At 42.8% G+C, this 17353-nt stretch overlaps 1 protein-coding gene across 6 annotated transcripts in view; it reads left to right on the top strand.

Moving 5' to 3' along the window:
- Window positions 1–15792, top strand: part of TRPM3 (transient receptor potential cation channel subfamily M member 3) — a gene marked incomplete at its 5' end in the record, with an annotated part of 816760 nt that extends 800968 nt beyond the window's left edge. For all 6 annotated transcript variants that reach the window (XM_082615532.1, XM_082615530.1, XM_082615528.1 and 3 more), the window contains 4 exons: window positions 1918–2068; window positions 2189–2388; window positions 4356–4488; window positions 14192–15792. In XM_082615532.1, coding sequence (XP_082471658.1) covers window positions 1918–2068; window positions 2189–2388; window positions 4356–4488; window positions 14192–15644 — 1937 coding nt within the window. In that variant the 3' untranslated portion in view covers window positions 15645–15792. The remainder of the gene's footprint in view (window positions 1–1917; window positions 2069–2188; window positions 2389–4355; window positions 4489–14191) is intronic.
- Window positions 15793–17353: the final 1561 nt, after the last annotated feature.

Genomic DNA, 17353 nt, shown 5'->3' with positions numbered 1-17353 from the left:
GAAACTGATTCGACATCGATGGTGATTAGAAATTGAGGATGGGGATTCTGGCTAAACGTACTTAGCAGGATTCTTGCTAAAATTGGACAAATGCAGAGACAAGCATGGAAGTCCACAAGTTGAGGCCACAAAAAAGCTCAGAAGAGCCTGAGTGGAGTTCGGTCAAGCAGGGGATCTTTGTCAATACCTATCCCAGTCCCAGCTGGAAAGGAGCAGAAAGTTAGCTGAAAGCTAAGTGAGCACTGAAGAGTGAATAGGATTCATCCAGGTGAAGCATGGGAGTGGGAGCAAGGTGTCAGGGGGCCTTTGGGAAGCGAAAGAAGCAGCATGGCTCAAAATCAGGAAGTAGGGCTTCCCTGGTGGCACAGTGGTTGAGAGTCCGCCTGCCGATGCAGGGGACGCAGGTTCGTGCCCCGGTCCGAGAGGATCCCATATGCCGCAGAGCGGCTGGGCCCGTGAGCCATGGCCGCTGAGCCTGCGCGTCTGGAGCCTGTGCTCCGCAACGGGAGAGGCCACAACAGTGAGGGGTCCGCGTACCGCAAAAAAATAAAAAAAATTAGGAAGTAAGAGAGGGCATGACAGTTCTAGGAACTGCAAGAAACTTGGTCCAGTTTGTGCTCAGAGGGAGAGGTGGGAAGTAGCAAGAGATGGCACCAGGCTAGCTACCCTCAGAGTTTGGACTTCATCCTGGAGCCAATGCGGGCTCTATCATTGGGTTTTCCTTCCAAAGGAGGAAATGATCAGAGCCTCTTACAGGGCTGTCTTGGGTGCATAGTGCCACAACCGCCAACAACAAAAAAGATGCCGGTTCCTTGAGAACATCTGAGTCCATCAACACCTGATCATCTTACAGGCAGGTCCAAAGGAAGCACTTTGGCCATCTTTTTCTGGCCTTAAAAACAGAGTCTTGGTGTCCTGATACTACTAAAACCCTCATAAATTGAGAAGATGTATTTTGGACTTCAGAGCATGTCAAAAATCACATAATGTTTCTAGCCTAACTCTAGTTCAGTAGACTCATGTTAGTGGCACCTGAGAATTACCTGGGAAATTTTGAAAGAAATGTTGATGCCGGGGCCACCCTCAAAGATTCTTGTTCAATTGACTGGGGTGGAGCTGGGCATTGGCAGTTTTTAAAGATCCCCACATGGTCCCCTGTGCAGTCAGATGTTTTATTTTCCTCTATTTGCCCAGTTATTCAGTGCAGTTGGGTTTTGTTCCCTGTGCCCTGGAAGCACATTTTTGGAATGGAAATGCTGCTGGAAAAAAAGCAGGTGGCTACAGGCTCCAGGGTCCTGGCCCATCTCCCCTCATTGCCCCTCCCCATGAAATGCCATCCATCAGGAGCACTGAGCGACAGTCCCCCTAAATACTTCCCAAGGTGCTGCTGTGTTTCGTTCCTTCCACACTGAGACAGCAAATCCTTAACTCAGAGTCCCTGGGTTGTTTCTTGAAGCAGTTAACAGCTGCCCCAGTGTTAATTCCGAGTCTGTAGCCCCTCGATGCTGCTGCTCTTACAGCTGTCGGCTTCTGGCCTCCACCGCACATTTTGAAAGTAACTTGATGGACAGTGAGACTCTGCCCCTTCTGCACTCCCTGGGAAAGCCTTCACCAGGCTTCCTGGGGGGACACCAAGTGCCCCAGGGACTCGGCAAGCCAGCAGGGGGCTCCACCCACCTCTTTCGTGTCAGATGACAACTTGGGAGACTGGCTGAACCAACTCCCCTCAGCAGAGACAGCCCCTAGAGATATTCATGAAGCTTTCGTTTGTTTTGGCTTTTCTGGAATTCCTTTTTCTGTTTGTTTTGAGATGGCTGTATTTTTCCTTCATCTAAAAACCTCTCCTTCAACTCAGTCTGTGATTTCAATCGCAGAACCACACGATTTCTCACATCTTGCCTGTGCTGCTTCCTCCAGCTCCCTGTGGACAGAATGAGACTCGAGAGGATGGTAAAATAATCCAACTGCCTCCCTGCAAGACAGGAGACTGGATCGTGCCAGCCATCATGGCCTGCTACCTCCTGGTGGCAAACATCCTGCTGGTCAACCTCCTCATCGCTGTCTTTAAGTAAGAGGGTCCTTCTTCAGAGCCCTTGGAATGGAGTAGGGAGACTGAGGCAGGGGCGCGGCATGACGCTCCAGAAAGCAGGGGTTTTCCTCACTTGATTCTCTCTGGTCTCTATTTCAGCAATACATTTTTTGAGGTAAAATCAATATCCAACCAAGTGTGGAAGTTTCAGAGGTATCAGCTCATCATGACTTTCCATGAAAGGCCCGTTCTGCCCCCACCTCTGATCATATTCAGCCACATGACCATGATATTCCAGCACCTGTGTTGCCGATGGAGAAAACACGAGAGTGACCCAGATGAAAGGGACTATGGCCTGAGTAAGCTTTGAGTGACAACCCCCCGCAACTACAGAGCAGAAATCCCCACCACGTGTATAGGTGGTCACCTAGGACCACTGGGCACCTGGGTCCTCCTGCTTCCTGCCCACAGCTCCGAAGACTTGGGAGGGATGGGAGGGTATGCATGATGAGAAGTGGTGCTGGAAGGAAGACAGGAGAGGCTGAAAGAGAGCACTCTTAGCCTCACACCTTTCCTAGTGAGATAAAACCAGGCTCCAGCAGGGCTGTTTTAGCACCCTCATAGGTTCTAAGCTTCTTACTTTATAGACATCCCACCACAAGATATATCAACCATGTTAGTATGCTCCCAATGCTGCAGTATATATAATTTAAGCATCCTGACATGAGTTGAGTTGTAGGTGACTAAGTTTGATTTTCCATGGTCAATTTTGGATCTATCATGTTTTTAGGTCTTAAACATTTCCCAAGCCTTAAGGGTTGTGCCTATATGGCTTCACGAGGAAACCAGTCCTGCTTTCCATGATTCCAAGGACAAAAAAAAAGACCCTCCACCAACCACCTTCTAGCCCAGTGTTTCTAGAAGGAGATTAGATTGACATTGGGGTAGAATAATTCTTCATTATATAGGATTGTTCCACATATTGCAGGAGATTTAGCACATCCGGCCTCCACACATTGAATACTAATAGCTCCTGCAGATTCCTAAATATCCCCTGGGTACCACCCACAGTTAAGAACCATTGGGAATCCAGCCCCCATACAAGCAACCTACCGTGGTTTCTCAAAGTGTGTCAAATAGACCACCTACACTAAATCTACTGAACCAGAGCCTCTAGGATTGTGGGCCAAGAATTACCTCCAGGTGATCACTAGTGCAACTGAAGTTTGAAACCAAAGCCACTTAATAATCAACTGCTTCTCTAAGTCTGAAGCTTTTAACAACTTCTCTGACACAGCAATGCCTGACTTCTTTTGAGACATTAAAATTGGAAAGTTGGAGAGGGGTTAAGAATTCCAAAATTCACTATTTCCATTTGAAACACCCATTTAGGCAAGTAGAAAGCTCAGGGGGAGAAAAGGTTCAGATTTCCACTGGGCTCTTTCTACCACTGTATCAGTTTTGAATTTGTTTACCAGCTATAAACAGAAAACCAGACTAACAGTAACACAAATACGTAAGGTTTTACTTTTCTCACACAACAAAAAGTGAAAAAGGTAAATAAATAGCCCAGAGCTCAACAATGACTCACTGAAGTCAAAGACCCCAAGTCCTGTTTTTAGGCTCAGCTATTCCTTGTCACACTCTCTTGTCTCATGGTAGCAAAATAGCTGCTGCACTTCCAGTCATCACGTTCATGTTCAGGGCAGAAGCGTGAAGGTGAAAAAAGGTAGAAAGAAGCAGCCACATACTTATAGTTTATCAGGAAAGCAAAATCTCTTCTCAATACACAACCCTTTCCTCCAGCAGGTTTTTTTGTTCCTTGAGCCAAACTGGGTCTCATGGTTGTTGCTAGCTTGAAGGGACACTGGAAACATGTGTATTTGGCTTTCCAAGTCTCAGTAGTGGGAAGAGGGAAAAGGGAAATTGGGTTGCAAAGGGCTTTTAGTAAGGTGAATGAACAATGTCTGTCTGCCACACTCCTCAGCCCAGAAGTTGAGTTTTTAAGAAACCTCCATTCTCTGCATAGCTTCCCTTTCCTTTATTTAGCTACATTCTTGTCCTTACAATATATAAAATTCTAACCGGTCTCTGCAGTAAACCAGGTATACTCAGGTGAGCTTCAGAGACCCATAATGAATCTAACACAGAGAAAGAGGACAGTGACACAAGTTGCCTGACCAGATTTGGATTTAGTTTGAGACTCAGTGAAGAATCTGGGCCCCATTCCCTGACCTTGAGTTAGATTAGGAATGTCATTAGACCCACAGGTCAGGTGCCATCGCTTTTACTTCTCTGCCTCATATCTTTCATTTCTTTTCCACAGAGCTCTTCATAACTGATGATGAGCTCAAGAAAGTACATGATTTTGAAGAGCAGTGCATAGAGGAATATTTCAGAGAAAAGGATGACCGATTCAACTCGTCCAATGATGAGAGGATACGAGTGACTTCAGAAAGGTGTGTTCCCGTGGGCACATGCCTCCTGGGGATGTTTTATACCATGGCATGCCTTATCAATTGATTTTGTTTGCAGGGCCACAAAAAAACAGAGACCCCGTTGTGCTTATTTTTATTGTCCAAGAAATCATCAAGCTTATGAGAGAACAGAATGCTGTCTGAAATGTCTATAGATCAAAGTCCCAGACTTATAGACCCTAGACTTCTCCAGCAGGCAGTAGCAGCCGCCTTCCTGGACACTAGAGATTTTTGAGTCCAGGAAAGGGCAAGAGTTGCTGGCTCAGACCAGAAACTGGAAAGTTCTGACCCAGACATAAACCAAGAGAGACCCAACCCAACTCATGGCTCTCCATCAAGTTTGTGTTTCATGTAGATCACTGAGCATCTTCTCCAAAGGTGAGGATGGTCCTAGTGCCTGGCTTATATGGGTGCCCAGTACCTTCTGAATAAACGATAGCAAGAGAATTGTGAATTAGATAGAATAATGGTTGAGAGTTTTTTTTGAATTGTTTTTTTTTTCTTCTTATAGAACAAGATAAAAGCAAAGAAATAAAGGCAGATTTTTTACTTACTTATTATATAATTTTAGATCTCATTGGCCAAATAGTTTTGTAGACCGGTAGTGCTGTAAGAAAAAAATCTCAGAATGAAGAGAAGAGAATCCTTTAAAGTTAATAAATCTAAGTTTATGTAAATGAACTTACATTTTCTTATTTTCCCCATTTTGCTGTAGACTAATATAAACTTCATTTCAGTCTGGCGCTCAAAACCCAGCATTCAGGAACTACTCTTCTAAAGAACACCCTGAGTGTTACAAAGCATTAGTGTAACTTTAAATTTTAAGCACTTTCAATATAAAGATGGCAGAAGCAAATTATAAATAATGGGAAAAGGATGATATACTGATGACTTCAGGTGATATATGACTCAGACTTCTAAGATTTGAGTCAGTTGCCTCTAGTTTTCATGAAGTGACATTTTGTCTGCTTACCCATGTCATACATTTTCTCTAGTGGCTCTGTAGAAATTACACAAATGGCATTTTTCTGTCCCTGGCCCTTTATTTCTTTAAAGAACGCAGTCTAGATAAGTGAGTATATACACATATGCCATTGAGTGATTGTATCCATAGGTACTCAGCCAATATTGTCATTGCAAAATAGAGCATTTTATGATGATGTGGTGTGAAACAGTTTTGCAGCAAACAGAGGAAGGAGCTGCAAATCTAAAGATCTCTCTCATGCTGAGGCCTTGAAAAAGCTATTTACTAATGGACATATAGCCATGTGATTCCCAGAAAATTGTGCCCTATGGACACATTGTCCATTGCTCAGACATATTTCCAAAGCATATGTCCAGGGGCTTTTGAAATGCTTTTTGGATTCAGAAAACCACAGACCTGGGAGGAAAGAAAAGTAGGGGAAGGAGTGTTAAGATGCAAGGAAGTCTTTGTCTTTCTTTCTGGGGAACTAGAATGAGAGGTACAGACACCAGGGCATGTAAACTGTGACCTTGTCACCAATTCCTTTTGGATGGAAGCATAAAGGAACTATAGCACCTCCAACTGAGGCTCTCACCCCACACCTACAAAAGCTTCCAGGAGACTTCTTTCCCAAGGCCCTATTCTTCTGTGGGTGGTTACAGAGCCCCACCCTTCAGAGCATGACCAAGATGAACAATTCCCAGAAATCAGGACAGTGTGCAGGCCCACCCTCCCTGTGTCCCAGGCGTTAGCTGACCTCCTGGAGTAACATTGGCCTAGAGGACCAGGACGAGTTCTCGGCCAAGCCCAGGTGCCAGAGAAGTGAACTTAAACCCGGGTCTCATTCTGCTTCTGTTGCTTCTGTGTTTATTTGAGGTTTTGCTTTTGTTGTTGGTGGTGGTAGTTTTGGTTTGTTTTGCATTTGTAAATGCGCCCAAAAATAACATCTTTAAACTCTAGGATTATACTCAGCACCATAGAAGCACCATGAGGTGCATAAGGGAATCAACCAGGGAAGAGTGGGCCCATGTTACCAATCTCACACATTCTCTAGGCCGTGTCCTTTCTAAGTGGAGTGGTATGTGAAATCACCTGTTTTACATTAGCTAGCTAGCTCAATGGATAGATAGATGGATAGAGAGTGATAAATAGATAAATATGTATAAACACACATTTGAATACATATGTTAAACTTACATAAGTTAACTGTGCACATTCTATATAGTATATAAAATATTTTATAATTTTCTCTTCATATTAGATAACTTCAATACAGAGATTTGAAATCAGAAAAATTAAGAGCTCGTTCTTTACTCTACTAAAAACTTGGGGAAAGGGTTTTTTCACATAGTGAGCCCCATGCTTCTCCCCCTGCTAATACCTTTAAAATATAATTTATTTATACATGTTCTATTTGCATGAATCTTCTTAGAAATACAAAGATACTTGCATAATTGTCTATTTAAATGGATCATTATTAAATCATATTTTTGTCACCAAATGGTATGTATAGGGCTCAATACAATATTCAGGAGATCATTAACACCTTGGAGGAACTTTATCCTGAAAAATCCTTGACTTTCCCATTTTTATATAGCAATGACCATGATGTATCTAAAGCAATACAGTTCCAGAATATAATGAGCTAATTGATTGTAACCAGTGCCCTCACTTATTTGAGACAATATCTAGCTGGTGATAATTATATTAAAATAACCAAATTTCTAAGCTATTAAGCAACATTGGTGACTGGCTTCTTTTCTGAGGATTTTTTGACTTGGCTGAAGATAACCAGTCCTTGGAGTTTGTTCCATCAAATTCTGTGCTCATCATCCTTTAACTAGTTCAGTTCTGTTTCAGTAAATGTATACTGGACCTTTACTGTATACCAGACAATAAGGCAGGGCCCTGTCCTCAAAAAACACAGTCTCATTGAGTTCCAGTTTACACCCAAGGCAGGAACAGCCAGAAACATCTAACTCAGTGTTGTCAAACTTTAGAAGGCCTGAAAATCATCTGGAAGGCTTGTTACTACACAGGTTGCTGGGCATCTGTCCCCACTCCGGGTTTCTGATTCATTGTGTCTAAGGTGGGGCCTGAGAATTTGCATTTCTAACAAGTTCCCAGGTGATGCTGATGCTGGTTCTGGACCACACTTTGGGGACCACTAATAGAATACGATGGACAAGATAAAAGTTAAAGTAGGAGAGGACGGTGCAAAATTATTCACTGTGGAACATACAAAATTCGGCACCTTACATTCAGAATAAGTTCGGGAGGTCAGTGAATACAGATTACTTGTACCCAAAGCAGTGTTTCTCCCACACACCTGACCAACAGCACTTTGACAAGCAGGTACTGAGCAGGGCCTGGGTTAGGGGTGGGGATATAAGGACTTTGGTTTGAAAGAATGCATAGTCGTTACACTCAGCCTCTATTTGAGCACCTCCTAGAAAGAGGAGAAATTGCCTTAGATACCAGCCTTATGAATAAATACAGAAAAAAATTAAATTCATTTCTCTCTGAGAAAGTATTTTACATAGGTGAAGATCACTATCATCTCCCCACTTTGCTTTGTCTTTTCTAAACTAAATACCCCAAGGTCTTTTAACCACTTACCATGCATACAGCAGGTCTCCCACTACCCTGCTCACTTTCTCAGTATGCACTTTAAATTGTCAACGTCACCCTTTAAATGTGGTCTCTAAATGGAACTTAATTCTGTGTTTTAGTTAGAGCCTAGATTCAATTCCTTTATTCATTCATTTACTGTTTTTATCATCTACTATATGCTAGGCTAATAATCATAGAGTACAATAGAACAAGCAGTTCTTTTCATGTTGCAAGAGAAAGAGCACAGTATAATGGAAAGATTTTAATACTAATTCTGCAGTAACTAGCTGTGTGACCTTGAACAAGTTACTTAACTCCTCTGAACCTATGTCCCCATCTGTAAAATGAAGTATTAATACCTAACTGTAGAATCTTAAAAGTTATTGAGATAACATGTATGAGATATTATGCTTTCAGTAACTGGTAGTTATTGTTTGATCTATACGTTTTATTTGCTATGAGATTGCATTACAATCATAGCAGCCAAGTCATGTCTTTGGTTCAGAGTGCGACTACAATTAATTAAAACCAGGGCTTTTTCACGTGAGCTAATTCAAATATCCTCAAACCTCTTCTTGTGAAATGTTTGTTTTTAACCTAAAATCAAGACTTAACATTCATCGCTGTGAAATTTTTCTTTAATTTGCTCCCCCTTTGGCTCATTATTCTAGCATTTTAAGGACAACTTTGGATCCTGATTTTATCATCAGTCTATTAATTTTTCATCCTATTCTTTTTATATAATTGTTTGCTTGATAAGCATACCTGCTATGCCTTCAACATAATCCACCAAAATGTCACCAGCACAGATCAGGTGAACCAAGACAGAACTAAGATATTGCATGACTCCAAAAAATACCTCTCATGATGACATCGGCCCATTGGTTAATCAGCCAGCCAGGTGTCCACATTTCTCTAGTCACTCCAGTGTGTCAACCTCCCTGCTAAAATCACAATGTACTTCATCAAAAGTATTGTACATCTGTGTCTCTCTATTAGTCTAGACTATCAAAAGAGAGGCAAGATTAACATTGAGCCCATGTAGTCTGTGTTAACTAATCCTATCTCTTTAAAGTACTCAAAAGATACCATCTGCTTAATTACCTACGACTAAGCATTCTGTAATGCTGCCTAGAATTGATGTCAAACTCCCATAATTCCTAGAATCCAGGAACGTTGAATGTCAGGAAAAAACATTTCCTATCTGCAGTCTCCTGGAATTTCTTTTCTTTTCTTTTTTTTTAATTAATTAATTTATTTTGGCTACGTTGGGTCTTCATTGCTGCACGCGGGCTTTCTCTAGTTGCTGTGAGCAGGGGGCTACTCTTCGTTGCAGTTCGCAGGTTTCTCATTGCAGTGGCTTCTCTTGTTATGGAGCATGGGCTCTCGGCGCACAGACTTTAGTAGTTGTGGCACGCAGTCTCAGTAGTTGTGGCTTGTGGGCTCTAGAGCACAGGCTCAGTAGTTGTGGCCCACAGGCTTAGTTGCTCCACAGCATGTGGGATCTTCCCAGACCAGGGCTCGAACCCGTGTCCGATGAATTGGCAGGTGGATTCTTAACCACTGCGCCACCAGGGAAGTCCCTGGCATTTCTTTTTACTTCCCTTTGGTTTTTAAGGGTCACGTACATTTTCTGTTGGTCAGAGATGGAAGTTCTTTTCTGGTTCCTTTAACTCATTTAAAGCAGAATTTGAAAACTGGTTGCTCGTGGGCAGCATCTGCCCACAGAGGGCTGTTGTGTTGAGCTTGCAATAATTGTTACAATTCACTCCGAATGCCTTTGGACTGGGTGTGCTCTCTGCTGACACAGAATCCTTGCCTCTGTTCTCTTATGCCTTGCCTGCTTCACCTACTTACTTGATCTACCCTTCTATAGGCATTTGATTCTCAGACCCCTAACTTAAAGCTTCCAGTTTATCCTCACCATCACCCCACCTGTAGGGCCCCACCTGTCAGAAGTTTCAGTTTGAACTTTCTCCTTGACAGTAACAATTTAAACAAACTGAGATATACATTATTCCTTGTTGTCATCTTTTAATCTAACATTATCTTTCCCAAACCAATGGGCTCTATACCCTTTTTTCACTTCACCTAGATCTAAAAAGTATTAGACAATGACTATTAATAAATAGTATATACAACTTATAATTTTTCATAACAAAGAGAGAGGAATAACTTAGGATATATGAAATTTATAAATAATCCAAAAATAATGTAAGCCAAAAAAAATGAGCTTCACCCACTTGCCACCATGACTTTTTCTAAAACTGATCTTTGATATCTCCATTGATAGAACCAAGTTTAAACTTTTCTCCCTTTTTTTGGTCCCAGAGTTAGTGAGAAGGATAATTGGCCCAAAGGGAAGGGTAGGTGACCCTAAAGGACTTAAATAATTCACAAATTAGGTATCAGTCTGTGGATAAGCAAGAGTTAGCTTTAGCTGCTCTGCATCGTTGCCTTTGATCTGAAAACCTGTGTCAGTATACCCTTTTCCCCCCTGCAAGAGTCCCCACAGTTGGATTCATGTGTTCTGGGATTTTTTTGCTCTTCATCCTACACCCATTCTACTGCTAGCACTCCAGGGAATATTTGAAATTTAGAGCAGGCATGGTCTGCCAGTTCTCTTTTTCCTTTTACCATATTTCCTTTAACTACATTTTGAGGTTATCAGAAAAGAAGATGAATTTCTGGAAGGGAATACAATAATCCTTAAGAAATTACATATTGAAGTTGAAATTTTCTGTGCCACCAGAATCTTCTTTTGAATGCCCTTTTCCTTATCACATTGGCTGTTAGAGGCTGGTTGTTTTACTACCTGGTTTTTGTGTGTTTGTTTGTTTCACCAGCCTATTGAGTCCTCTCTAATGGGCTCCTGGCTGTCACTTTCTTGGCCTCCTGGGAACAGGAGCCACCTCACAGCTTTCCAGGGTTCTGTTGGGTCCCTATTGTGATTGCCTTGTGAGTTATTCTGAAATAAGCCATGCAAGGTCTGGAGATTTGAAAGAGGGAACGAAAAATAAAGTGTTACTTCATACAACATCTTCCTTTCCACAGTTCCTTTTCCTTTTCTTACTTAGTCACTTCCCATATCTATCTCCTTAAGGATTCTTATTGATCCTTAAGTTCTTATAATTCTTATCTCCATTTTATCTCCTGATTTATTTGACCGGAGTCAGCTCCTAGAAACTACAATCATGACTCGAAACTCTTGGTTTGTTCCTCAGACCTATTTTTATCTGTGATGCGTGCCCATTTGCAAATAACTTTTCAAGGATTCTTTTTTAAAGATTAAGAGAAGTACTCTATTTATGGAACAAGCATATGTAAACTTGACTCTAGGAACATTTATTCTTTTATAACTCCTACATTAAACCCCTATCAGTTATATCCGTGCTCTAATTGATGATATAATTAGGTGGTTAAACACATCTAGAATTCTGAAAGGAAATGGATCAAACAGTCCTTTTTTTTTTTCTTTTTTAAATTCAAATCTTACATTCCAAAGCACCTCAGAGCCCACAGGAGAATTAAGATTTGGTGAAGAATAGCTCCTTGGCCCTGTTCTAGCATGCTTTCTCCCCTACTTCCATCCCCTGGAGCCATGCTTCTTTATCTTTGCTCTTGAGGCTCCACTGGGCACCTCCTTGCTTTCCTGGACGACCCTCTCCTTCCTTGTACCCCCTCTCTCTTCCTCCCATCCCCTTGGGCTCCTTAGTTTCTGGGTTCCATTTATTCCCCACAACCAAGTCCTTAGTCTTCAATTGCCTCTTGGTGCCTTAGCTTGGCCTCTCACCTGCTAGTTTTCTCTGCAGTATTGGATCCTGGGGCTAAAGCGAGGTGGGATGCAGGGAGGGGAGGGTCCCCACAGTGCAGGGAGATAGCTCACCATGCTCAAATCAATGATCGCATGCAGTTATGCTCAGAGAGCATCTTTATCTCTTTCCATACCGACCTTGTATCCACCAGACTCCAGGAAAGGGCAGGAGAGAGAGGAAGAAAACTATCCTGCCTTTTGTTACTCTGCCAACACTAAAAAGCTAGGTAGACCCAGTACCTAGAGTATCCCAAACAAAACTCCTCATTCTATAGAAATGTACCATCTGTCCTTCTGACTTTAATGAAGGAAGTATTTTTGTCCACTTACACAAAGCTTATTGAATTACAAAAAAAAATGAAATTGTAATACTTGAAAACTCCATAGGCTAGATGGTGAAGAAGTGAATTGTAAGTCTGTAAGACACACAAACTTATTATTGTAAGTAATTTGTTTCTCAGGCTATGTTTATACCACAAAACAAAGTGAAACAGAGGAAAGTTGAATTTTCCTTCTGAATCATCTGTGTTAGCTGGATGAATAGCATGGTGGTTGCCAGACACAGAATTGCTCGATTTATAAGTCTTATGGAAGTACACCTGGGCACGATGGCAGAGTGTGCCTGGACCCTGGGAGGCTCTGGATTGGCTATGGAGCAGCAGGAAGGAGAAAAAGAAAAAAATGTTCCCAAAGCAGGGCTCTTGAGAGCGGTCCAGAACCTTGGACCAGTGAAGGGAAGCTGAGAGGTAAAAGAGCAGAGGAGGTAGAGTGAGTTGGGAGGTTGTTGCTAAGAGAGGCAGAAATGGGCCCCAAGGCCGCAGCAGCAGAGGAGGAGGAGGAGGCTTTTAAAAGGCCTCAGGTCCCCCAGCAAGGGGGGCCACGTGCCTCACATTTCATTCTGGCACTAAAATGTATAGTCTTCTCTGATAGAGGCACTGCTACTGTCAACCCACCATCCACTACACCAGCTGAAGGGACCCAGCTCTGATGCCCACCGCTCTTCGTAAAGCATGCAACCATGTTCCCTTTAAGGGTCAGCAGTCAAGTGATTAGCTGTGCATATCGGAAGTATTGGGAAAGTATCTCTATCCTCCCCAAAAAAGTTGTGAATGGATCTTATTTAGATCCTCCAAAAGATTTGCCTTTGGGCATCTAAAAGTGAAAGTCTGAGCTCAAACCAAAACTTAGCTTTGGTTTGTCCTTTCCAAGTTAACTTGAGCAGGTGAAAATATGGCACAATTTTATTTTAAATGTGTGGTCTCTGTCTTTATAAACAAGTGACCAGGCAACCTATTAGACAGTTGAAATCAAGTTCATCACAGTGATTGACTCAGTGAACCTTTATTGACACCTGGCCCGTATTGGGCTGGCAACACGGAAATGGGAACAGGAATATGAGACAGATCACACGCCTAAGAATTTCCAGTGGGGAGGGTCAAGACCTGGAGAAATAACTGCAATATAAAGCATCTGTGATCAGCTACCCAGAGAGATGGAGAGAGAGGAGTAGGACTATTTATTTATTGATAGCCACTCCAGAGTAAGTTGCCATAAATTACTCTATATAATCTTGGCTGAATTTCTTGATGTTTGATTTTCCTTTACTAATGAAAGGATTCGGTTAAATTAGATCAGCTCCAGGTGACCCAGTAACAGTACTATTATCAGTTCCTTTGGAGGCACTACATTCTAAAAGGATTGTTTTGAATAACAACAACAGCAAAAGATTATTATATAAACGCAAAATAAACATAATCCCAGTCCATAGAATACAAATTTAAATGTACACTGCAGTAAGAATAGCTACATTCTGCAATTCTACTGCAAAATTCTGGGTAAAGTTATCCAAATGTAACATTCTCATTTTGTTGGTGACTGATAAGCCAACACCCTAATACTTATTTAGGTCATTGAACCCTGCCCCAAGCCACAGCAAAGCCAGGAGGGTGGGAAAAGGTGGAACTTTGGCCCAGTTTACTTCAAGAAGAACTACTCAATTTTGGTGTTCATTTATTGGGATTGAGCATTAATTTCCACTGAGGGAAAAGGGGATTAGTAGCTAAAAACCGCTGGATTCAATAATCTCTAAAGCCTCTTCCAGCTCCAGAAGATGGAGATTCTGTGATTCTCAGTGACAGGGTCACTGCCATCCTCTCCTCCCCACCCCCCTTAGTTTCCCTCCAGTGGGACAGCGAGGGCACAGAGTCCGGGCGCAACTCTGATCCCCTCTGTGCTCTCCAGCCTCCCACAGAGAAACCAGCCCCAAGTGACCCTGGTTCTCTTTTCCCTCCCAGGGTGGAGAACATGTCCATGCGGCTGGAGGAAGTCAACGAGAGGCAACACTGCACGAGGGCCTTGCTCCAGACCATGGACATCCGGCTGGTGCAGCTCGAGGACCTCATCGGGCGCATGGCTACAGCCCTGGAGCGCCTGACGGGTCTGGAGCGGGCCGAGTCCAACAAAATCCGCTCGCGGACCTCCTCAGACTGCACAGACGCAGCCTACATTGTCCGCCAGAGCAGCTTCAACAGCCAGGAGGGGAACACCTTCAAGCTCCAAGAGAGTATAGATCCTGCAGGTGAGGAGACCTTGTCCCCAACTTCTCCAACCCTAATGCCCCGTATGCGAAGCCATTCTTTCTATTCAGTCAGTGTGAAAGACAAAGGTGGGATAGAAAAGTTGGAGAGTCTTTTTAAAGAAAGGTCCCTGAGCCTGCACCGGGCTACCAGTTCCCACTCTGTAGCAAAAGAATCCAAAGCGCCTGCAGCCCCTGCAAACACCCTGGCCGTTGTTCCTGATTCCAGGAGACCTTCTTCATGTATAGACATCTATGTCTCTGCCATGGATGAGCTGCACTGTGATATAGACCCTCTGGACAATTCCATGAACATCCTTGGGCTGGGAGAGCCCAGCTTTGTGGCTCCAGTACCTTCCACAGCTCCTTCAAGCCGTGCCTGTGCAACTCTTGCACCCACAGACAGACCTCCAAGCCGGAATATTGATTTCGAGGACATCACCTCCATGGACACTAAATCTTTGTCTTCAGACTGTACCCACCACCCGGAATGCCACAACCTGTGGGGCACTGACCCTCCAATGTACCACACCATCGAGCGTTCCAAAAGTAGCCGCTACCTAGCCACCACCCCCTTCCTTCTAGAAGAGGCCCCCATCGTGAAATCTCACAGTTTTATGTTTTCTCCCTTGCGGAGCTATTATGCCAACATTGGGGTGCCTGTGAAAACAGCAGAATACACGAGTATTACAGACTGTATTGACACAAGGTGTGTCAACGCCCCTCAAGTGGTTGCTGACAGAGCCACCTTCCCGGGAGGTCTTGGAGGAAAAGCGGAGGACTCATCATGCTGCCATCCCGAACGAGAAGCAGAACTGAGTCACCCCAGCTCTGACAGTGAGGAGAATGAGGCCAAGGGCCGAAGAGCCGCCATTGCAATGCGCCCCCAGGAGGGTGATAATTCAGGCAGAACCCTGTCCAACAACGTCACAGTTCCCAAGCTAGAGCGCGCCAGCAGCTACTCAGTAGAGGAGCCACGTCTGCCACATGCACACGCCAGGAAGAGCTTCTCCATCAGCGACAAGCTCGACAGGCAGCGGAGTGCAGCAAGCCTGAGAGATTCCTTCCAGAGGAGTAAGTCCTCCAGGCCAGAGGGCCGAGGGGACAGTCTGTCCATGAGGAGCCTCTCCAGAACATCCGCTTTCCACAGCTTTGAAAGCAAACACAACTAAACCTTCCAATAAGCTTTGCAGGAGGCTCAAGAATCCAGCCCTAAATTTCTCCCCAAACTTCACCTGTTCCCCTTCCTTGAAACTTACCTGCTTATTCTTAGCTGAGCAAAACAAATATTGCCTTGGGAGGTGTTAACTCAAAGGTGACTTCTGGGCCAGAGATCAAGAAAGCATTTGTTCTGGCCCAGTGCCAAACATGGGATTTAAGTCATGTTCACACTTGATGGGTAGGGAGGGGAAAGAGGGAGAAGAAGGGTTGAGATGAATGTGTATCACTAGGCACTTCAGAAAGCCATGAGTTCTGGGAATGAACGGGGCTTCAAGCACTGTCCGTGCCAGGAGTCATCTTTCCATTTCTGACCGTTATCAAGAGTTTTAGGATGCAGGGCTAAATTGCAAAAATAAAATAGAATAGCCAGCATACAAATGAGATATTCTAAACTTTCAATTCTGTTTTCTTTTCACATTGGCTCCATCACTAGTGACTGATGAAGAGCATCCTTTTTATTCAGTATAAGCCGGCAGCAAGCAGTTCTACCTAACGTCCCACATCCTTCTCATGCCACCACTTCTGTAATTGATCATTATAAAGAAAAAACAAGGTAACAGTCATAGTTCACCTGTCTCTTATTTATTCGTTTCGTATATATTCGCTGTGCCACAACTTTTATCTTTTTAGAAGAAAATAAAGGGAAAAGAAATGCCTTTTTGTATTGCAATCAAAATGAAAGAATTGATGTTAAAAACAGATGTCAAGTGGTTTATTATAAACAGTGGGCATTCAAGTATAGTCAAGCAAGCTCAGGATGAATGTAATTAAATAATTTTATATTTTTTAATTTATTTTGTATCTCACCTGTCATCAGTGAAGCCACTCACTGAATATGTAATAGTGAACTTAAAAAAATAATAGGCAGAACTCACCTAAAACTGCCATATGGGATATTGGTATCTTCTCACCATCCATGTCATGTGTGATGCTGCTGTGTGACCTTCATCATTTGTATGAGTCTACCATGTCTTCTGAAAGTCTCCAGGATGTAACTGCCAATTTTCCACACCACTCATCACACGAGCATTTTGTATATGAATATCTGGTTACATGTGGATATTTTCATACCTAGAGTTTTGCCATTTAATCTGAGCTCAGCATAAATTTAATTGGAGTTTTTCAAGGGCTGGTATCTTTTTTATGGGATGTTCCAAAGCACTTTTTAAGGAAGTTTCAAAACCATAAATAACCTTAGAATTGACTGGGAGTTTGGTATCAACCCAAGCCATCAGTTGCAGGCATACCATGAATATTTTTCTTATACACAGAGTTATAAAAAAGATACAGTAGACTAAAATAGAAAACAAATAAACATGTAAAGAGTTCTGTAGTATATGCTGCTTATATACATATATATGCATTTACCCAGGGAGACATGTTAATATATAGTATATAAACAGACATATAGAGCTTTCTTAAAAGGCTTGGACTTTTCTACCACCTTGAGATATAACCAGGATTTTTTAATATCCAAGGAGTTCCATTGAAAGAGTTCATTATGTTAAATTTTGACAGATGTTGAAATTATGAATTTTTAAAATCCCTATGACTTTAGCTTTTCCTTGTACCAAACTAGAATATGACTCACTACCTTCCCTCTGCCCCTTTTTGTGCAGAAGCACTTGCTGTCATGACGTCTCATTTAGTCTGATTTCTC

The sequence above is a fragment of the Mesoplodon mirus genome (genome assembly GCF_964341445.2).
Source record: "Mesoplodon mirus genome assembly, chromosome: 1".
NCBI classification, from domain to species: Eukaryota; Metazoa; Chordata; class Mammalia; order Artiodactyla; family Ziphiidae; genus Mesoplodon; species Mesoplodon mirus.
This window is presented reverse-complemented; position numbering and strand designations above follow the sequence as displayed.